The following is a 23,702-nucleotide window of genomic DNA, read 5'->3' on the forward strand; positions in this document are numbered from 1 at the left end:
TGATAGAACAGTGTTCTTCCAGAAGGTCTAACAAGATGTCAGAGGGCAAACTTGTATCAAAAAAGGAAATTAACAACTAAACAAACGCCTTAGCACACCAGGCAGTTCTATCTCATAATTTGGATAAATTTGTTAAATTTCAGTGATTTCACTATACCTCATGTGGTTCTCTCGTATCTTTGCGATGAGCTGCTGCTTCAGAAAGAGTTGTTCCTTTTGAACTAAGTAATTGTATTGTAGGGGGGTCTTTCCAAGAATAAATAATGCTTGTGAAAATACTTCTCTTTCATTCCCTGCTTTAGCAAACCTCTTTAATGTGATTCTTTGAGATCTTTGCTTTTTTTCCCTCAATTCTTGCTTCTTTCAGCTCCATATAAGATCATACTAAGTGCTGAATGAATTTAGGGAATTAGGAGTTTAAGGCTTTTCTAGGACTTAATGGTGGGAGAAGAGTGTAACACATGCGTGGCAAACACAAAGCCCGTGGGCCGAATCCGGCCCTCCACCTTGGTTTATCCAGCCCAGCACCTTGTTTCTACCCGGTGGCAGCGCCAAGCTCTCCCTTAACTGTTAGGGAGTAGTTACATTTATACAGTCCTAAAATTATATTCGGCCCTTTGAGGGCAACGTGAAAATGAGTTTGACACCCTTGGCAGTAACAATGCAGTGTATTAACTAGGTTTACTCTGTTGCATGTTTAATTCCATTCCCTTAGACACAGGTGTCTTGCTGTATTAGCTTTGCTTTCATCCCTGACCCCTTTCTGTCTTTATCTCCTGTTGCTCTCTTAACAGCAAACCTCCACACAGAATTTCAACGGTAATTCACCTAATTATTCCCTTTCTTTTCAGTTGGAAACTAAAAGGGGAAATACTGAAGTGAAAGGGAAAAACTTTGGTTGGATGCAGTTTGATGACTAAAGTAGTTGGAAGATTGAGGAACCAACACTTAGCCTTTGGCAGGCTCTGTTCCTGATCTGTTTTAGGACCCTAACCCTTCCAGCTCCCTCTCCTGTCCCATCCACCCCCACTTAAATTTACAGGGAGAAAGTGGTTTCTGGGGAGGAAATAACGATTATCTAGCAGCACTTAACAGATTTTTTAAATCATGTTCCTACTTTAAGAAAACTACCACCTCAGGATTTTATATTCCGTTCTGAGGGAATCAAAAGGACAAATGACTAGTGGTTTTAAATTGTTGGGTTTATTAAGATAGTGGCAAAATTTCAACATACTTCTTACCTGAATGAACAGTTTTAATAAAATACGAAGGATCCTTCATGATTACAACTGAACTCAAAAGTGAGATGTAGAGCAGGCTCATAAATTGATAAATTTACTGGGCAAGGAATGATTTACTTCATTCGCTTTACTCTGTAGAGAATTCGTTGCAGAGAAATGTCGTGAACAAGAGAACACAGCCTGTCCTTTAGCAAAGAGCACTGTAGTAAGTTACCAGCAGTGTATCTGAGGGCCACCTAATACATGGAAGTTCACCGGAATAGTCCTTCTCCAGAACAACTGCTGTGTCAGTCTGGAGATCCTATCTCATGTCACATTTTCTAATTAGTACAATAAACAATCCTCAAAATAGAAGATAAACTGCTGCTAGAGGAAGTAGCAGTTATTTTTGCACCCAGTGCCATTTGTCTGGAAAGTAGTCGTGTTATAATACTGGCGGTATCTTATTTTGAAAAACCATCCAAGCTATTCACAGGTGAGAACAGAAGAGTGGGTATCTATCACCTTTTATGGCCTTGCTTAAGTGAGAATGACCATTGAGTGACTAAATTATTTTAATCATCAAAATGATGTTTTAGATCACTTTCTTACAAAGCCTTGACCAGCCTTGGATGGGGAAGGAAGTACTGAACCACAGCAGTTTTATCTGTAAACACTGATCTTTCTGCATCATTTTCATCTGCCTGTTGGATGTGACACTTCTTACTGGCACGGTGTTCCAACAATGGAGTGTGGTTGTCATGGAGATGCGGTATGACACTATACCACCACTAAAATATGGTCAGAACCAGACTCATTGTTGACATTGTCCCTGGAAAAGGTGTTACTTTCAAGGATCCTCTTAAATTAAATGCAACAGTAATTTTGATTTTCCTAATTCCAGGATAGTGGATGGCACTTCTAGGGAAAGAGAAGATATATATACATGTGTGTTTCACCATCCTCTTTAGTACAGACCTAACAGGGATGGGCATGTGGTGCAACACTGCTGCTTAACATCAGGTCTCCCTCAACAGTACACATCCAGGAAGCCAGCGAACAAATCAGGGGCTGATTCCCTTTGAAACTCACAGTGAAATGTACAAGGAGTTGTAATTACTTCACTTGGTGACTTAAAGTGTGTTTCCCTAACCAATACTATACTTTCTTTGTTTATATTTGTTTTACTATTTCCTATTCTAACAAAACTTTAGCAGGCAAACAAGTTGATGCAGATCATTTTAAATTCAAAAAGGGATACTGCCACTCTTAAAAGACTGAGTGTAAAACTTTCACCACCACTAAATTACACAGTGAGTAAAAGTACAAAACACATAATTCACAGACTATACCTCAGCATTAACAGTTAATATATATTATATAGATACTTTTATATCTATCTAATATTTTTACAATCACCAGATACACCATCATTAAGTACAAGTTACAGAAATGTGTAGAAACCATTAGAGGGTACTTATTGCTTACATCAGCAAGCAGCAAATAAGGGCACAGGATTGGAACTGAAGGGAACTACTTTCTATCACCAGTGGCATTAAGATATAACACTGCATTTCACGAAGCACTGCTTTTATCTAGTTTATAGAACCAAGAGCAGCATGTATCAGACCAATAACCACTACTTTAATATGTATTCTAGAATTTTAAAGGAATTACCTTACAAATGGTACCTAACTATATAAATATGCATGTTGTGGACAAATGAAAATTTGCTATTTTTTTACAATGTTGTGTTACAACTTGATCATACTAGTGCTACTTCGCTTTATTTTCTAGAGGGCTACTGGTATGAGAATGGAGTTCACACTGCTCATGTAGTCAGACCTAGAAGGTGTGGTCTGTGTTCATCCCAGTTTCATCCAGCCACTTTTCCCGACTGAAAAAAACCATCGCTTGTACCTTCTTTCCTGTCGCTTTCTGTATTCTGACCAAACACATTAGCTATAGGTAACTGTGGAAAATTTCTTCCAAATATTTTTTTAACAGCTAAATGCTTTGGACTGTAATATACCAATATTTAGCTGTTTCCATTTTCTTGTTTCCTTATTGGGTAACATTGTTTAAAACTGACACTGCCCCTGATGGGTTATTAACAAGATCTAAACTTCAGAAAAGGAAAGGTGTGAGTGAGGCCCGTGTGTGGGGTGAAGCATCAGGCCGGGAGATGGTCCTGCCCTACAGCTGGGGCTGCGTCTACTGCTTTTCAGCCTTGTGTCACAAGCCTTGAGGACAGAAGTGCCTTCAAAATCAAGAGAAAACAAATACCCAAAATCTCTACTTAGATCCAAATTTTAAAAATAAAATCTGTAGATTAATGATCTGGTCATTACTAAAGTGAAACTTTTTACCCAAAGAATGCTACAGTCCTGTTTTTAAAATCCGGGAATCTTAGTCCTCCATTTTGGCTCTGGGGACAGAACGTATTTGTAGTTACGTGAAAGCACGTCAGGCAGCAGTGGCGCCCCTCATGGTGTCAGTGATGCGCACTCCGGCAGGTGCACCCCGCCCAGTGGCGTGGGGGGTCCGTGTAAAATGTCATGTGGAGACATCCATGGGCCTCAGAATCAGAGGCCGCTTCACTGAATGAACCTGATTATTAGTTTATTTGCTGTATTTAGTTGAAGATATGCCTCTAACTTGAAACTGCAAAAGTGGCAAAAAGATGATTTTAAAATATCAAGTACAAATAAATACAGAAACGAGAAACCCACGTCCTATCTCTGCAGTCTGAAGTTGCACGTAACAGGACTCTGGGGTGTTCTCCATTTCCGACTAAGCAGACCTCAGTCTGAGTCATCTATAGTCTCCCTTGGACTCGGCCTCTGGGCACACTTTAGCCATTGCTTTCAGCCTCTCTCACCAGTTCCTTCCCTTGTGGGAAACAGTTTTAGACAAGTTGAAACTAGTATTTTTCACTCCAAAGCTACTGATTTTATAGTGGGTTGCAAACGGGGGCACAAAACCAGAGTTATCTTCTGGAGAGCAGGCCCCTTGGAGTACGGGCTTCCCCCGCTAGGTGAGTGTTCTAGGAGCCCCTCTGTATCAGTGCACCGCTGGCCTTGTGAGAAGCTGCATTCAGCTTCGGTGAAGTTTTTTAAAGACTCTTTCCATGCACTTACCTATTTCATGATGGGTGATATGAGCACACCTGTCCGCATCGAGCTGCGTGTTCAGCAGTTTTTGACAAAAAATGGCCTAACCCTTGTCTGCCCCTAGCACCTGTTTGTTTCCCCAGATGAAAAAGGTCCTCAAACAGAAACATTTTGCCAGCAGAAGTACTAAAAGGCATCAAAATCAACGAGTTTGGAAATTTTTCTGAGCAGTGGAAAAAGTCTTGATAGGTGTATTGCATCAAATGAAGAGTACTCTGAAGGTGACTGAAGTTTAAACATGTAAGAATAGAGAATTCCGGTCAGGATGGAGGTGTAGGTAAACACAGCTTGCCTCCTCACACAACAAAATTACAACTAAACTACAGAACAACCATCACTCATAACTGTCAGAAATCAGGTTGAGTGGAAGTCTGACAACTATGGAATTAAAGAAACCACACCCATCCAGACTAGTAGGAGGGGCACAGACACGGAACGGGCTGGTCCCTAAACCACGTGTGGTGGATAAAAATTGGGAGGGATATACTGGGAGTGAGGAGTCCCAGCCGCACACCAGGCACACCAGCCCAGGGTTCCAGTGCCAGGAAGGTAAGTCCCCATAAGTTCTGGCTGTAAAAACCAGTGGGGATTGAGCCAGTGGGAGAAACTGCTAGATTCTGAGCAGTTCCTCTTAAAGAACCCACACACAGACTTAAAACTCCCTCTGAGCTCCAGCACCAGGGAAGCAGCTTGAAAGGCACCAGTGGCATATGGAGAGGAACTAAAGTATCTGGCTTCAGGGTGAGATCTGAGGGATTGCTTTCTCCCAGAAAGAATAGTGGGTGGAGACCATTGTTCCTTTTCTGTACCCTCTCCCCACAGAACCACAGAGCTGGCTGGCAGGAGCCACATCAGACTCCATCAACCTGGCTAGCAATGTTTGCCCTGCCCTGGTGCTTCCCTGAGGCTCTGCCTCACTGAGTTCTGTTAACAGAGGTTTTTCCATATGAATGGCTGATCTTGACTCATCCTTCACATATTAAATCCATTCACATGAGTAACATCCAGCTTCAGTGAGCCCCTGCCCCTGTACCTCTTGCTAAGTGGCCCTAGGCCCCGCACTAGCAGCAGCCAGCCAAGGTTCACAGCTTGGCTTTATCTGGGAACCTCCAAGCCCAGCGCAAAGAGCAGCCATATGCAGACTGCTCTGTAGCTCATGGTGGGTGGCCCCGGGGAGAACATAACTGGTGGCTCATCTTGGCCTGCACCACTGGGAAACTCCAGAGCCTGTGTACCCAGTGGTCAGCCACAGACCACGCTGGAGCACCACCACCCTTCCCCTGCACACAGACCCTCCACAGAGTGCGGAGGTTGGTGGTCACTAGGCACAGCCAGTCCTTGCAGCTGACTGGCCTGGTAAAGTCCCTCCCATTGACCTGCCAACGACAATCAAGGCTCAACTTCAGGAGTAGGGCGTATTCAGTCCACACAGAGGGCACACCTCGAGTACCCAGCTTGGGTGACGGGGGAGGCTGTGCCACTGGACCCTACTACATTATGCCCCACTACCAAGACAGAGACATAGCAGCTCTCCCTAATACCTAGAAACAAACACAGAGAGGCTGCCAGAATGAGACAAACATGGCCCAAATGAAAAAAAAACGGAACAAAACCCCAGAAAAAGAACTAAATAAAATGAAAATACGCTCAAGGAACTTAGTACCTCAACAGCACAAAAAAGATTCAGTCAGAAATGAAGGATGCACTAATTGAAATAACATATTACAGGGAATCAATGATTTGGAATATAAGGAAGCAAAAAATAACCAAAACAAGAAATGAAGAAGCCAAAAAAACAAGGATAGTGTAAGGAGCCTCTGAGACAACTTCAAGTGTACCAACATTCGCATCGTGGTGCCAGAAGAATTTGGAAATCTATTTGAAAAAATAATGAAAACTTCCCTAACTTGGTGAAGGAAATAGACATGCAAGTCCAGGAAGTGCAGAGAGTCCAAAAATCAGGGGGATGCAAAGGGGCCACTCCAAGACACATCATAATTACGATGCCAAAGGTTAAAAAGAAAATCTTAAAAGCAGCAAGATTAAAGAAATTACCTACAAAGGAGTTCCCATAAGACTGTCAGCTGATTTCTCAAAAGAAACTTTGGAAGCTAGAAGTGATTGGCAAAGTCATGAAAAGGAGGGACCTACATCCAAGATTGCTCCTCCCAGCAAAGCTGTCATTTAGATTTGAAGGGCAGATGAAGAGCTTCCCAGACAAACTAAAAGAGTTCATCATCACCAAACCATTATTATACAAATTGTTAAAGGGACTTATTTAAGAAAAAAAAAACTATGAACAAATAAAATGGCAATAAATACATACCTGTCAACAAACTAAGCAAACAAGAACAAAGACAGAATCATAGATACAGACAGCATTTTGATAGTTGCCAGATGTGAGAAGGGTTTGGAGGACTGGGTGAAGAGGTGAGGGTTTTAAGAAGTACGAACGGGCAGTCACTGAATAGCCATGGGGATGTATAAAGTACAGTGTAGGAAATGGAGGAGCCAAAGAGCTTGTGCACAAGAACAAAGTTGGGGGCTGCTGGGTGGAGGAGGGCAAAGGGGTAAAATTGGGACAACTGTAATAGCATAATCAATAAAATAGAACAAAAATAAACATGAAAGTACACAATTTTAAATAAATTCTTGTTTTGGGGCTCCCCCTTGTATGCCTCTGCTGTCTGTGACTTTTTATTAAAGGCAGAAAAAATGGAATGCTATTCAATTTTCTTTTTAAATGGCAATTTGATCCTATTATATTTGTACCTGACATCATCTCCATTAAACCAGTTTTATTCCTGAGATGAAGGTACAGTGAAAAACATGTTATTAGCATCATAGGTTAAAACCAGTTGACAAAGGTCTTCTAAAATGACAAATAATAAAAATTCTGCCGAAAGCACCATAACAGATTATGAAACTCCCAAATAGCTACAGCCCTAGGAAATACTTAATTCAAAAAAATATTGTCTTTTATGTTACAGGAAAAAAAAAATCAGTAAGTCTTTTGCTATATGCCGCCTCACAAGCCTGAGAATATGACATTTTTACACTAGGTTTTACTTTCATTGTTACCAGTTAAAACCCATATGGCTTTTAGTCTTTACTTACCAAAAAAGGGGGAGGTAAAGGTTTCCCTCGAGTCTTTTGAGGAACATTCCCCAACTAAATCTTAAGTCTGCGTTAAGTTTTGCAAAGATAATATTAGGCACATCAGACCAGATTTCAACTGCGTTGAGATTTCATCACTACATCCTGACAAAAGTAAGTAATTCACACGCTTCCACTAGTGGTGTGAGAGGCGGGGGGCGGGCTTGTATGTAGATGTGGAGATACATCACAGGGGTCGGTTGTGTAATTTTGCTAGTGAAACCACCAATACTTTTATTTAAATTGAAAATACTTGAGTTTTCTAGATATCTATGTACATTTAAGAATAGAGCCATCCATGGTTTCGTAGTGAGCACGTATTTCAGAAATGTCTACCTTGTTTCTACTCTGACAGTGTTTTTACCGGGGAACAGCTAGCTAGCCTACTCTGAAGAGGACGTATTACATTTTACAGCTCCCGGGAAGACCTGGGTGTGTAATATCATTACTCTTTCTGAGCTTCCTCGTGTTTTCATTGTACTCTTTCCAACTATTTTGCCTCCATGGCAGAGAACTTCTTAACATCCTATTTCTCTTTCCACTTCGAATAAGTGAGGACAGGCTAGTGCCTACTTTGTGGGAAGGCTCTTGAGCAGAGAGGAATGAATTAAACTTTGGATTAAACCTGAATCCGTGCCACCTCTTTGAGTAGTGATAGCGTAAATGAGATAATCTAGACACTCTCCTTCCCGGGAATTGGAACTGTTCGTTTTCCAACCTAGAACAGACAGGAGACAGACTCTCCATTCTGCATACCTGCTGCCCTGCTGAACCCACGTTAAAGGAGGAAGGAAACTCGGCAGGACCACTCCGTTCAGGCAATGACGATTGAACTGACTTTTTCTCCATTAGCGCACCAGGACCAAACATCTCAACTGGTGGCAAAAACTGAGCACTGTGAGGTTTGCTTGCTTCTATTTGTGTGAGATCTAGGTAGCCCGGGGCTTCCAGCACGTTGATTTGGGACCCTGGGCTCAGGCTAGTTCTATCAGTGAAAGAATCCACACGCCCCTCATAGCCTAGGTCGGCTGGTGCTGAGCACTGGTGCTGAGGCCAAGGCCGTTTGCACTCTCCATGATTCTCCTTATCATCCCCACCATCTTCTTGCCCTCCTTGAAAAGAGTTCTCTGTCCAATCTGATTCCTCACTAACATTTACAGCCTTGTTCATGTCCCTCAGGAATACCACAATAACAGTGATGTTATCACTTGACCCGGCATCACGAGCTGACGCCACTAATTTGTGGGCCACCATGCTGCTGTCACCATTATTCTCCTTCAGGTGGTCAGACACAACTTTTACTGCCTCGTCGGGGTTCACGGTGTCATAGAAGCCGTCGCAGGCCAGAATGAGGTAGTCTTCAGTTCCATCCAACACAGTAGAGGCAGAATCTGCTTCCCCACAGATGTACGGCTTATGCTCGGCATCTCCTGTGGGAGTTAGAACACAGGTCAGACTTGGGTTTACCTGGAAGATGAGAACGTGTTTGGCCGATGCTATGACTGACCATATTCTGCTGCATTGGGGTTTGAATTTACTTGTAAGAATTTCTAAACTACTATTAGATAAAATATTTGAATTCTCTGTTAATCGGACACTGCTTAGTCCTTACTCTCAGTTAAATAATTGCCATTAATTGGGCTTTATTTCTTATTTAGCTTAGACTAAATCTTGTGCCCTAGCTAATCTAAATTTGTTGCTGTACTGAAAGATTCAGCCCTAGGTAGAAAACCTTTGTTAATTTAATAGATCTGTTCTTTTACTGGTAGTTAGGTTTGATTCGGTGGAGATTTGAGAATAAGACCACATTGAAAAACAAACCAAAGTTTGGTCGCTCTTCATTACACTTGATTCTTGTTCTGTCCTTGTTTAGAAATGAAGTGCGCCGCAAACACAGAGAAAGGCTTGAGTTACAAGGGACTTTTAAAAAAAATCAATTCCAACTCCCGCAAGCCAGGAAAAGTTATCCCAAGCTTCAGACAAGGGAAAAGAATATTAGTCTCTTGGTTCCTGCCCAATTTGCTTTCTATGTTTTAAATTGTTTTGCTTATTCTAGAAAACAGTCTTCGTATGTTTCTGATCATCCCCCTTTCTGTCTTTATTGCTATTGTTCATTCTGCACTTGGGAATAACTGTGAGAACCCCCAAAGCCCTACTGGCTTAGCTCATCCACCTACAGAATGACGTTGAGCTGGGCATTATCACCAGGGAAGGACAGAGGCAAGTGTTAGGAAGTAATGTGTAGTTGACTATCTGGCGCTGGGAGTAGAGAAAGACTGGAGACCTTGGACCCACACTAAGCTAGGTTTCTATCACCAGAGCACCAAGATAATTCATCATCTGCAGTGTGGTTTAGAACCTCCAGATCCAGGGCACTTCCAAACCCGTCCTTTATTTTCTTGTAGGTATTTGGAGAGAAACTAGCAAAAGGGTCCTCAGCCTATTGAGTAACCAAATAGCTTATTACTACAACAAGGGATACTCATTTCTTTACATAAAAACACATTATTAAGCAGTAATTCCTAGACTAGGGTATCATAATTAATCAGTAAGCAGTAGTTTTTAAGAATTTACAAAATGCATTTTATCACTTGTAAAATAGTGACGTACAGCCCAGTGGTTCAAGGAGGCCAGCACTGGAGTCAGACTGCCCGGGTGCGAACCCTAGCACTGGTCAAAACCCTCATCAACGACTATCCTTTCCTCTCCACTAAAACTGAACTTTCTGACTGAGGGAACAATAAGTGATGGATGTACCTGCATTAGTTTATCTATGAAATAAGAAACCATCTTGTTCATACAGTAGCTGGAACCATCTTCTTCAAGCATGGTTTTGATTAAAGACATCAGCCTGTTAAAGCTCATTAAAACTCCCAATCACGGGATTCAGTGCCCTCCACCAATCCGCTTCACAAATTCCCCCACTCGTTCTTCCACCTGACAGTATTATCATCATCATTATTTTCTGAATTCCAGCTCTAAAAATAAACGTGATCTGAGTCATAGTGTTCTCAAAAATCTTGTTTTAGTGCTTCAATTAAAAGGCTACTGCAACTGTTAGTTTAGAACAGAACATACAAAGATTTGCACAGAGGAAATGCTGCCAGAATCCTGGCTTTTCACCTGCTCTACTGTGTCATGTCAAATTCATGACATTTCGCCCCCAAATTTGGTAGGAGGGCATGATTATCCATTTCGCGGTGGAAATGGCAACATCCTTTTGTCTTCACCCTCCTCTCTCCGTATGCCAGGAAACTTGGTGCTTCTGTCAGCTTCCGATCATAAATCGGAAGGGCTCATGGGGAGACACAGTTTAAAAGCTTTTCATTTTGAAGCTTCAAGAGTCATTTTTTCCTGAGTTCAACTCTGCTTAGGAGCCCTTCTTCTTGTCTCTATTTAGCCCTCTATTCCATGAGCTTTCCAAATCTCTCATTTTTCAACTCCCTCTTCGTATTAAACTACTGGATTGGGTAGATGGCCTAATTTCCTACTTCAAAGAAAGTTAAGTCTGTCAGGCTTGAATTCCCTCAATTCCCCTCCACCCATCCCTATTTCTTCTTCTTTTATTCTGTAGAGGTTCACCCATATCAGCTACCATTTCCCTCTGTCTCTCTAGGACTCTGGCTTCTCTCTCTCCCATCTTCAATTTCTACTTGCTCTCTTCTTTTATCCTAAAAACATGGTCTGATCTAAAAATCTCACCCTAAAAACAATAAAAGCAACCCTTTCCCAAATCAGCTTTAACTTCAAGTCCCTACACCGTTTCTCTTCACCACCAAATTGTCCAAGAAACCAAATCTACACATGTTGCTTTATGTTATTGCTCATTTTCTCTCATCTGATTGTTTTCCGGTTTTCATACCTACTGACCCAAAACACTCCTTTCAAATGTTACCAATTATAGCCCTGGCCAGGTGGCTCAGTTGACTGGGGCATCGTCCCGTACACCAAGGCACTGCATGTACAATTCCCGGTCAAGGCACATACTGAGGTTGCGGGTTGGATCCCCAGTTGGGGAGTGTACAGGAGACAACCAATCAATGTTTCTCCTCCCCCACAAAATATCAACATATCCATGGGTGAGGGTTAAAACAATATTAACCAATTATAATAAGTTCTCAATGTTGTCAATAGGTTCTGCAACTTTGAGTGAAATGACATATAACAAAACCACTTACCACAGGCTAACTGATACAAACAAGAGTTAAGTTCCCAAAGCATCTCATCAATGTTACAACGAAATAACTGAACAAAACATTATTGGAGGACATGCTGTATTTCCTATTTTCAAAATTCCAGGCCTTTTTTTAATCCTTCTCACTTGACCTCTACTGCAGGATATCCTGTTGACTACTTACTCCTAGAAACCCTCTTCCCCTAGCATCTGTGGTACCCCACTTCTATAACTCTGATCCCCTCTTATTTTCTTCACTGGCTCCTTCACTTAATAATATCACTAACGATCACTGTGTGCTAAGACTGTTTCAGACGGTTCTGAGTGTGGTGCATGTATTGTGCCACTTAATACAGAAACTCCATGAGTAGGTACTGTTCACACCAGACACAGACAGAGAAGTTAAGTGAATTGCCCAAGGCCCACAGCTTGTAAAGTGGCAGATCAAGTACAAACCCAGAGGACACAACTTCTTATGTTATTCTACTCTTTTCACACTACGTATTCTTCTTGGGCACTATCACCCATGCCCAGTTTAATTAATTTTTTAAAAATTATATATATATATACACACACACACTTTATATATATATATACACACACACACTTTATATATATACTTTATAGGTTGCTAACATTAGTGCCAGAATGGATGAGGTCCCCTATCTCTATCTCCAACTCAGAACTCTACTAAGTAAGCTCCACATCTATCTTTCCAGCTGCATATAAATCATCTCTTCCAAGACATCCCACAGGTACCTAGACTATAAAATATGTCCAAAAGGAACTCATTATCTGCCCTCCTCCCCACCCCCCATATTGCTGCTGCTTTATTACAAATACTTTATCATCTTCTCAATCACCTGGAACCTGGTCACAAGTCAGAAACCTGGAAGTTAGCTTTCCTCTTTTTCCACAAACTCATTGTTGTCCCATCAATTTATACCCTTCTCTGTATCCCTTTTTAGCTGCCTCATCTCTGTAACAAACTGTATTAATAGCCTCCTCAATGATCACTCATCTAGGCTTTCTAGTCTGTCTCCAAACCATTACTACAAATATCTTATAAATACAAACCTGACCATGTGGGCCCCTCTGCTTATCACCTGGTAAAGCCCAGACTACTTAGCCCCTTCACAATGTGGCACCAGCACTTACCTCTTACCACTCCCACCTCTCCCCCAGCCTCCTGTACTTGCCTTTTCAGATGTGCATGAAGTTATATTCCTCTGTACCTAGAATTTCTCCCTGAATACCATCTTCCACATCCAACTAAAAAGTCACTTCTCTGAAGTCTGCATTATTCTCTCTTAGATTGTTACTTATTCAAGGACATTCTTCCCCTGCATCAATTTCCCCTTGTGTTATATTTTTAGAAACAAGAAAAGGCAAGTATCCTTAGTAAAGCTGGTTCTATAACAGGCATTAAAGATCACTCTCAATACCCTGACACTGACAGGAAGATCAAGAGGAAGAGGTATTTGGTTGGAGTTGTCAAAAAATAATTCTATATGGGGGATGTTTTAGAAATGAGAAATTTCCCCTATTTGGTCTTATTCCAGAGTAACCAAGAACCCCATCAGTCATACGATAAAGCCAACTTTCAGTTTTTCAGGAGGTATTTGCAGAATTTTTCTCTTTTTCACCCTTCTGCTGCTCATATTTGGGCCACTTCACAGCTTGCCAGCACCTTCCCCAAGATTGGGAGGACCTCACACCCATGACGAAACTGAATCAGTCCTTTGAGATTTTGTTAATGTTCTGGAATTTTCTGGTAATGATAAGCAAAATGTGAGGATCAGAGGTGAATTCCATGTATCCATGTTATCCCTGTGTCAAAGTGCTTTCTTTCTTCCAGAGGCAGCGACTGAGAACTGTGGTATATGTGCACAATGCGTATTACCCATACAGACACATGGATTTATTCTTTAAAAAAAAAAAAGAGAAACCGAAAATGGAGCTAAGGCATGAAACCTAAAATAATAAACCCAGACACCGAAGTGAAAACAGAAACTAGACTATAGCTCAGTTCTTTGAACTTAATCCCTTGCATTTTGTCCAATCAACTTAGCTGTTCCTAGTTTTTAGACAGTTTTATTGACATTCCCCTTCTTTTGAAGAACTTAGGTCCCAGGGACCAGACTCTTTGAAACCCCAGGGTTGTCCAGCAAATTATTACATTCCTCATACAGAAAATTATTTTTATCTAAAAATCACAATTTTTTTCCATGGATTTGTTCTGTTTATATCATTTTAGAATTCATAATAAATGACAAAGATATAGAAGCAAGGTAAAATATGGGCAAAAGCTTCCATTCTCTGGAAAATACTGATTTAAATTCAGTCTGACACAAAATAGAATGAGGATCGCTGTGGTTTTAAGCAGATTTGTGTACTAAAGATTAAAGGCTTTGATTTAAAAAAAAGAAAGAAAGAGAGAGAAGGAAAGGAAAGGGAAGGGAAAGGGAAAAGGAAAGGAAAGGAACTTGCCCTGATTGGTATGGCTCAGTAGGTTGGGCATTGTCCCACAAACCAAAAGGTCACCAGTTCAATTCCCAGTCAGGGCACATGCCTGGCTTGCAAGATAGGTCCCCGGTTTGGGCGTGTGATCAATGTTTCTTTCGAACATCACTGTTTCTCCCTCTCTCCCTCCCCCTCTCTCTAAAAATAAATTTTAAAAAATATTTAAATTTAAAAAAGGGTAAAAACCAGTAAGTTTAGCACTTCTTAATATAGTTCCCTTTTAATAGAACTTAAGGATATAAATGAGTAGGTTAATTAAATAAAATAATTAAAAGAGGCATCATCTGACTCTTATTTTAAATAATAATAAGCACACTGAAAATATAAATTATCATCTCAGGTTCCCTTGCATCAGAGTTAATATAAGATAATGAGCCAGAAGAGGACAGTTTAGAGAAACAAAAGTTAATTAGTTTTTCCTACCAATAGCTCTGGAGACTGACAGACTTCCATTCACTCTCCAGGCACCAAACCAGACTACACAACCTCCAAGGGCCTCAATTCGCTGCTTTTCATCCTAAACAGCAGTGCAGTAAAAAGAAGCAAATAATTAGATTCAGAATTTATTCATCTACCTTAACAGTAAACAGATACAATACTCATCAGCTTCCTGGAAAGGTTCTCTTTATTTCTCTTTTGAAAGGTGAGCATGGTTGCTGAGATAATGGTGATAATTATGGTAATTAAGTGAAACTTAATTAATTGCCTTTGTGGAACAGACCATACTTACCTCTCTGTCTGGTTTGTGTGGCTTCATCAGTTCAACAGCTTGGCCCTTTCTCACAAGCATAACCTGGGAGTCGCCCACCCAGGCCACATGCAGCATGTTGCCTCTGATAAAAGTCACCACTCCTGTGGTCCCACATCTTAAGCTCTGAAAATTGTTTAAATAAAACCAGAGTCAGTAAAAATAGGCAGATATCAAAATCTCATTGAGAAGCAATTTATAAGTTGATACAGACCTTCCAGTTGGGAGCTAGATTATTAATAACTCAATTTCACAAACAGCAATTCCTATGTCTAAATTTGGATTTCCCATGTTTATGTGCATGTATGTATTTATGTGCACACACACAGATCCATTTGATCCAGGCTATGCAAGGCAGGGATGACTCTTTCCATTCTATGTGCAGGTAAGAAAACTGTGGCAGGTCATATGACTTGTCCAGCGGCAGGGATCTGATTAGTAAACAAAAGAGAAATAAACTTCTTTTTCCTTCTAGCTCAGTGCTGTATCAACCCTACGAGTAAAGAGTGCCCTATTGTGGTCTCTGTTTTGTTACTGACCTCCTACTACTGTATGTTTGGGGGGACAGTCCTCGCTGTACAGAACAACACATAAAGCATCTGACTGACACACAGATGCTCCCGTACGCTGGACAGTAAGACAGAGCCAAGAGATGAGAACACAGAATCCCTGGATGAGTGCTAAGATGCTTATACCTTAAAACAAACAATAATTTCAGGGGCCTTTTGGAACACTGCATAAAGAACTAACAGCCTGGAATTTCTCTGCAATGGCTCAGTACCCCTGTACTTAATACTCTTGATAGTACTCTACTAAAATGACATCTCCATCTGACATGAGTCACCACCAAATGAGCATGACTTTCTGTTACTAAGGACTTGGCCTAAATTAGAACCAGTGCGTCATGGGTGGTAAAAGGCCCCTTGTAACCAATGAGAAAAACAACTTCTCATTTCCTTATATAGGGAAAGTTTGTTATAAATCCTCACCCACCAATAAAATATCTTCCCACACAGACTGTTCAAAAACTCAGCCCCCTGGAACACATGATAAAGACACTTCAGTGCATATGCCCTGGAGAGAACAGGAGGCAGGGCTGCTTCACAACAGGAATAGCTACTTTCTTCCCAGCAGTTAGCAGCACACGGAAGCCCAAAAAGGAGAAAAGCAACTGTTGAGACAAATCTAAATTATTCAAGAGAACTACTGGCAGGACCGAGAGACTCTAGGATCACTGGCAAAGCAAATAAGGTGAATATGGTCAGAAAAAAAGCCATACTTTGGAGGACACAGAGGAAAAGGGATAGAATAGAGGCTGAAGGCGGCGAGTGATTCTCTTAGTTTCCACGTCGGTGGTTACAGATCACTTCTCAGGGGCCAGGTCTTCTCCTCAGTCAGAAGGATGACAGCCAGCAGCTCTAGGCAGACCGCCAGCAGTGCTGGTTCTCAAGAGCCCAGGAAGGTCTGAGGTCAGCACTGTATTTTGGTTTCTAGCCCCACACCTCCACATGTAGACCTTGGTTGTTGCTGTTGGTAGATTTACATATTAATCTAACCCTGGGGTGCAGGTGGGGAAATACAGAATATTTTGCCTAATACCAAATGGTTCTAAACTACTGCTTCATTAATTCCAGGACCCACTACTGCCACACAGCATAACTATGAGATCAAAGAAATGGATTAAATGACTACCCTGTTCTCTCCAAGTCCATTTTGAAAAGAGTTAATGTTTAGGTCATAGGGCAGGAATCTGGTGTGTATACAGTACTATAATTACGTTTAAAAAGTAAAAGTTCTTCTATTGGCTCCCAGTTAGAAATGAATATAAAGTACCTTAATTAATTATGTACCAATAACAAGACTCATAATTAGATTAAAATGTTTACTTTTAGATCTTAATATAGAGTCCCTGTCATTCTTTCAGAGTAAAAACCTCAAGTCTGATTAACCTTAAGAAATTAGGACATGAGCTCTGGCTTTTCTTCCTGTTAAGAGAAAAGTCAGTGCAAGGATCATCTAAGGATTCACAGTCTCCAAGCAAAATTTTCCCTCAAGAAATACACAGCAAATCACTGCCAACCCATTTAGAACTAAATGTATGGGAGTAATCCCAGCTTGGTTTTTTTAGACCATTGTTTTAATCACCATATCCAGATTTTATCAGCAAGTCTGCTTAGAGAGATGGTCCTTGTGTGAACCTGGCAGGCAACAGTGAGTAAGAGAGACAAAACTCACCTGCCAAATCCAGCAATGGACAACCTTTCTAGAAAATCAGAGCTTGGGAGTTTCTGTACAGTACATCATAGCACCCCACTAAAAACTTCCTGAAGACAGAATTACTACTTCTAAAGAATCCAGTACTGTAGGTCAAGAGCAAAGTTTGGAAAAGAACTCTCGATAATCCCTGCCCTGGCTGGTGGGGCCCAGCTAGTTGGAACATTGTCTGTAAACCGAAAGGTCGTAGGTATGATTCCTGGTCAGGGCCCAGGACTGGGCTGGGGATTCAGTCCCCAGTCAGGGTGTGTATAAGAAGGCAAGTGATTGATGTTTCTCTCTTGCACCAAGGTTTCTCTCCCTCTCTCCCTCCTTTCCCCTCTCTCTAAAAACCAGTAAGTATAGCCTTGGGTGAGGATAATAATAATGCCTGTCCCAAAAGAGAAAATCCAAATATCCCTTTAACCACAGACCAAGTTGAGCTCAGCTAGTGCAGTAATGACTGGAATTTATGAGAAAAAGGCGTACCTCCCTGGCTGCTTTCTGCACAAACCGCTCATCAGTGACCCGGAAGGCCCGGCACAAGGCCTCAGCAGGATCATGGAGGAACATCTCCTGGCGTACCAAGTTAACATGCAGGTGGACGGAGGCATAAATGGCAGCATCCACTCCTCCGTGGCCATCAAACACTGCAAAGTAAGCTTGTTCTTCCTGGTCCTGTCAAAAGAAACCCAGAAACAGTGAAGGGAGTTAGGTGCAGCATGATTCAGTGAGCCAATCCCCTGCACTGTAGTCCATCCCCCTCGACTGCATTTGTCACCAGATAATGAGACCCAATCTTTCCCTTTTCTGACATGGCCGATCGACTGCTAAAATACCTGCAGTACTAGGGCATCTGTGTTTACATCAGCGCACTGGAGCACATCACGCCTCATTAGCTCAGACTGAAGTGCCCTCTCTCTGAAAGTTGTTGTCTTGCACCATGGAAACCACCCACATGCATTTGCTTCAAAATTGCTATTACAATTTTGAGGGGAGACGAAGGAAAGAGAAGGTATGAGGAGGAATTGAACAAAAGCTGTTCTGGATTAAGTTCTTTTCCAAAAAGAAAAGCATTTTAATCATAAAATTAGAAACTAAGAACAATAGAAAGTAATTGGCCTTCCAGCACACAACAAGGCCAATTATATTATGTCGTTTAAAATAAAGAGATAATGATAGCATATACATACTTCTAAATTATAAAATCTCCCTAATAAATCATTCATGGTCACATGAAATCTCACCATAAATAACAGTCTAAACTAGTTGGCAAAGCTTGAACCACAACATTTGTCCAAATGCCCTGTAACACTTTACCTTGTCCCCTAATTCAAGATTCAGCTTCCCTCTTCCTTGCCCGCCTGCCCACCCACCCACTGCTGGAAGTGCTAAAATAAGTGCCAGAGGAAAGGCTTCCGAACCTGTGCTCCGTCCTGACCAAGGAAGCCTAATCACAAGATGACATCAAAACCATTAAGTAGTTTGCTTCTTAAACTCAAGTGTTTAAATCTCAGATCTAGCTTGCTTGGGAGATCTGTAACTCACTGACCTCTACATCCGGGACTCCCTGCAGGCAACAGTATGTAATGATTTTCATTTGTAAGTGTTTCACGGTCCTGTGCTCTAGGAGCCTGGGTGAGTCCAGGTCCTGTCATTCTAACATAACAAGTATACAAATTCAATCATATAATTTTCTTGGGCTTGTTTTCCCATCTGTTAGGAAGGGATGAGTTGCTCTATCGTGGGGATTTGGAAGGACTACCAAAACAACATGTATATTTGTAATTTGGAAAAATTCTTTTAAAGGGTATACTGCATTTATAAAAGTCCCACATACAAATGTCCACATAATAATGGTAACATTATGAAGTCTGTATCTACTACAGACATTACAACTAGTTAATTTGGCGATCTAATGAACACCATCTGTAATGCCACTGAAGATTCACTAAACAGAACTATCTAGAAAAACATTCCTGACATATAGAATTTCTACCTGTACTGAAAAGAAGTAGTCATTTTTAAACAACTCAATTGGCAGGATAAGGGTAAAATCAAAAAACAGCATCTATAAGCAGTTTTTAAATGAGAAGTGAGCTGTTGTGGGATTATCACCAAGGGGTAGGGGCAAGAATACTTTTATTGGGACATGAGAATATAACTAAACAATTTGAGACCAATGGGGGGAGACTCTTAGTGTAGCATCAGAAGAAGCAGAGGAGCCAAATGGATCTCTTAAATAATTAGTATAGCTTCTTAAATTTAGAAGAAAAAAAACCCTGATGTTTTTCCTATTATAAAGATGGTATACATTTATATGGCCTGATAAAGGAAGTGTAAAGAAGTAAATAAATATCTCTAATTCCACCATCCACAGATAACCTTTTTTTCTATACATATACATTTTTCAATAAAATTAGATCATACTAAACACAGAATTTTATATCCTGCTTTTTATCATTAATCATGTCATTAGCATTTCTACCATGTCATTAAGTATTCTCAAAGATATAACTTTCAATGGATATGTACTATGCATCTTATGAGCAGATCATAGTTAACATTGCCTATATGTAGTAATTTAAATCATTCCCCATTTTTTATTATTACTAACAGTGTTGTATCAAACAGGCCAAGCCAAACATCCTGTGGGCTGCATCTGCATGGGCAGGGTAGCATCTGGAAACAAAGACATACCAGATCTGTCTTGTAAGCTAAGTGCCGATTGCCAACCCACCATCACTGCTTATCAGGCCTTGACGGCTAAACTTTAAACTGAACTGCTAAATGCAGAAAATACCGTGCTTTGTAGAAATTGCTGCACTGTAGTTTCTAAGTTAGGACTTGAGTGTAGGAAAGAGGCAAGTGACAGGCAAAGGAAACAAACCTACCTCCGTTTGCATGAACATAATACACTTCATAAAAAGAGAAGAGGAATCTAATAAGAACATGGTTATTAAGTTGACAAGGCTCATATGATCCCATTTGTCAGTCACAGTGATTCTGGAAATGGAATTCCAGCTACTTTCCTATCTCAGAAACCAAGATTTAAAACAAAAAATCACATGAAATCAAAAAACTGTCTCAAATTCTTTCTTTTATGTTTATGTTTTATGCTGCTTTAGCAACACAGTAATGTGGGAACTTAATAAACACCGCTTGATTATACTATCAAACAGTTTTCTTTAAAAAAAACAGCTTTATTGCGATATAACAGTTTTCTTTTTTACTTGTATGTTTATAGAATAGCTCTGTAACATTACACAAGAAACTGGTAATTCCCTTGCCTTCATGGAGGGGAGCTGAGTGTTTGACAAAGATAAGAAAGGTTTTATGTTCCTATTCTAAACCACATGAATGTGTCACCTATTCAAAAAAAAAAAGTTCCTTTCCTATTGTCTAATGCAAGCAAATTTGTGTCATTTTGCCTTTAGTTCTATTCCAACCTACCAGAGATAGTACATTAGTTGTTAGAAAACAGGACTGTGAAGGTATTTTTCTCAAGTCTCATTGACTTCAGAAGCGCCCTTTACCTCTAGGTTGAAGAGCATATTAAAGTCGGGAATGCAGACGTGTTTGTCCTCCATTTTCCTGCGCATGTTTTTGATCGCATGGATTGACGTCTCATAATAAAGCTGGGGTCTCCTGCGGAGAGGGAAGTCTTTCACCCAGCTGCAGCAAATCTCGTGTAGCTTGCTGAAGACAGAACGGGCCAATTTCACTGTCTCAATCTCTGTGAAAGAAACAGAGAAACCCCCAATGAAGAGCCTTATAAAACTGCTTTTCTCTTGCCTGACTGATAAAAGACAGAAGTAGGTCACATTAGTCCAACTCCTCAATAGAAGAAATTCCTCCTTCTCAAGAGAAATGAAATGTTGCTTCTGAAGGGAGAAAATGACAACCTAGTAGAAAGTCAGCCAGCAGCTGCACTAAGATAATCCTTATGTCACGAGGAGAAAACCTCTGGTCAGGGCTGGCTCTTTGCCCAGGCTGGATTTTTTCTAGCCCACACCAGTGTTCCGGACACTGCTCTCGAGTGCAAGGCCCTGGTGCACTTTGGTCAGCAGCCATGGTTACCATCTGGAGAGCCTCGAAGAATCACTGAACAGTGGTTATCCAGCTAACTGGAACATGAAAGGCCTATGAGCAACAGATGATTTATTTACAAACTACAAGAATCGGAAGAGTTTACCTTACTTACCATTTGTCTTGGTCTCCCTCTTCCCAGCCTCTTTACCTCCTCCCAGTTACCTAACTTTTCTCTCCTTAACTGATTATAATTTGGAAGTAAATTTTTGTTATTTGATGTATTTTTAAGTTACAGCTTTAGGCAATAGCTTAAATAGTTTAGCCAACAGGTTAACAAAGCTTTCTATTTCTCTAAGGAAAAAGTACTCAAATTCTGTCTACGTGCATAACCTTGGATAGATAAAAAGAGCAATCAGAGGATACTTTACCCTAGACTATTAAGTCTACTATTTGACCTATTCATTGGCGCCGACTAACTGACTTCTGAGGCTGACTTGCATCCCTCAGTGTGTGGACAGATGGGAAAGAAAGCCTCTTAAGCAACACTGAATACTATTGCCCAGATTGTCTCCTATCATCTCCACTCCAGTTGTCTTCTATTCAAGTCGCAGCTACTGAAATAACCAAAGGGAGATTAGGTTTTTTCGGGCCAGTGTTGTAGAGGTTCTTCCTACATCCTAGGTTTAAAAAAAAAAAAAATTGGTACTCTCAATTGCTAAGTCAGATATAGCTTGACAGCCTGAGAAAATGTGCACCAGATGGGCGATGCTACGCGTGCCTCCTGCAGTCCACAACACAGGTCCCCGAGAAGAGGCACTGTGTGTTCTTACGATGGCCTGGGAACTTAAGGGTCTCGTTTTATATCCCTTGCCCTGCCATTGCCTAAATCTGTGACTACAGTTACATTTTCTCATTCAAATTTCTTTTTAAAATGTTCAGAAACTGACCTCAAGGTTTTTGTTGCATTTTTTCGCCTTAACATAATACAGGGTGGTAAACCATGTTTTGTGGCTTTGTCCCACTGACATTTTTATATAACTAAAAAAGGGCACATTGGAAAGAAAAGAATTTCAAAGAATACATAAAACCTGAGGAGATATGTATAAGGGGAAAACTGAGGTCAAGAGACAACCCAACATTTTGATTGGTTTAAGCAACTCCAATCTCTATTTTTTAAGTACCAGTTGCCAGAGATTGTCCCTTTCAGCCAGAAATTACCTGTTTGTATTACTCCAACCCATCTGGACCTTGCATTTGGTGTGTATTTGACTCAGTCACAATAGAGGATGGCAGAACGATAAACGAATTCAGAAACTTTGAAGGAAAATAGAGTTGGGTGAAACAAATAACTGATATTAACTATCATGATAGTTACCACATTCCCAGATTATAATATAAACCATCATATCATTCTTTGATTTATATATTACTCTTATCATATAGACCTGGATTGTCCAATACAGTAGCTTCCTAGCTACATGTGGCTACTTAATTAAAATTAAATAAAATTTAAAATTCAGTATTTTTGTCATATCAGCAATATTTCAGGTGCTCAGTAAGTACATATAGCCAGTGGCCACCGCACTGAACAACACAGGTAGAGAACATTTTCATCACTGTGCTGTCTGCTGGACCGTGCTGGTGTAGACAGATTAAACTGGTTAGGGGGCGCAATACCAGCTTCTGCTAACATTTAGTAAAACACTAGAACTGCCCATTACCCCTCCCAGTTAGTCCTTCCTTTATCTTCCCACTACTGTTTGTTTACATCTTTTAAAGCTCTTACCACAGCCTCTAACGACAGGTAGTATTTTGGGGGTATTTGCTACATTCTATGTTTCCAGAACACTTCACAATCAGAGAAAACTGTTCCCAAGCCCAGATAGATCTGACTCTAGCACCCATGCTCTGCATTTCCTGAATTAGACTGCAGATAGAAATTAGTCATAGTATAGTACCTAGCACATAGCAGGGTTCTGGTAGATGTTTATGGAAAAAATGAACATGCAAACTTATAAAAATTATATAATCACTAACATGTTAAAGTATTTGTATGCTTCTTGATCACCTATTCTGCTCCACTGACCTTTCCATCTATTTCTACAGTGGTTCCATTCTTTTAAAATTACTGCAACTTTATACATAATAATATCATGTGGACTAGTTTTCCTACCTATTATCCTTAATTTTATTTTATTTAAAGATTTTGTTTATTTTTAGAGAGAGGGGAAGGGAGGGAGAAGGAGAGAGAGAGAGAGAGAGAGAAACATCAACATGCACATTGACTGGTTGCCTCTCACACGCCCCCTACTGGGGACCTGGCCCGCAACCCAGGCATGTGCCCTGACTGGGAATCGAACAGGCGACCTTTTGGTTTGCAGGCTGGCGCTCAACCCACTGAGCCACACCAGCCAGGGCATACT

The 23,702-nt window shown here is 40.7% G+C and overlaps 1 protein-coding gene across 1 annotated transcript in view; it reads right to left on the bottom strand.

Annotated features, from left to right (window-relative positions):
• Positions 1 to 1,011: 1,011 nt before the first annotated feature.
• PPM1E (protein phosphatase, Mg2+/Mn2+ dependent 1E) overlaps positions 1,012 to 23,702 on the bottom strand; it is a 135,525-nt gene continuing 112,834 nt past the window's right edge. Inside the window, exons 3-7 of the mRNA XM_053911571.2 lie at positions 20,784 to 20,983; positions 17,737 to 17,925; positions 14,977 to 15,120; positions 14,670 to 14,763; positions 1,012 to 8,979 (exon numbers count right to left, since the gene is read on the bottom strand). Of these exons, the coding sequence (XP_053767546.1) occupies positions 7,952 to 8,979; positions 14,670 to 14,763; positions 14,977 to 15,120; positions 17,737 to 17,925; positions 20,784 to 20,983 (1,655 nt within the window). The 3' untranslated portion in view covers positions 1,012 to 7,951. The remainder of the gene's footprint in view (positions 8,980 to 14,669; positions 14,764 to 14,976; positions 15,121 to 17,736; positions 17,926 to 20,783; positions 20,984 to 23,702) is intronic.

Source organism: Desmodus rotundus, chromosome 9 (genome assembly GCF_022682495.2).
Source record: "Desmodus rotundus isolate HL8 chromosome 9, HLdesRot8A.1, whole genome shotgun sequence".
In the NCBI taxonomy this organism is placed as follows: domain Eukaryota; kingdom Metazoa; phylum Chordata; class Mammalia; order Chiroptera; family Phyllostomidae; genus Desmodus; species Desmodus rotundus.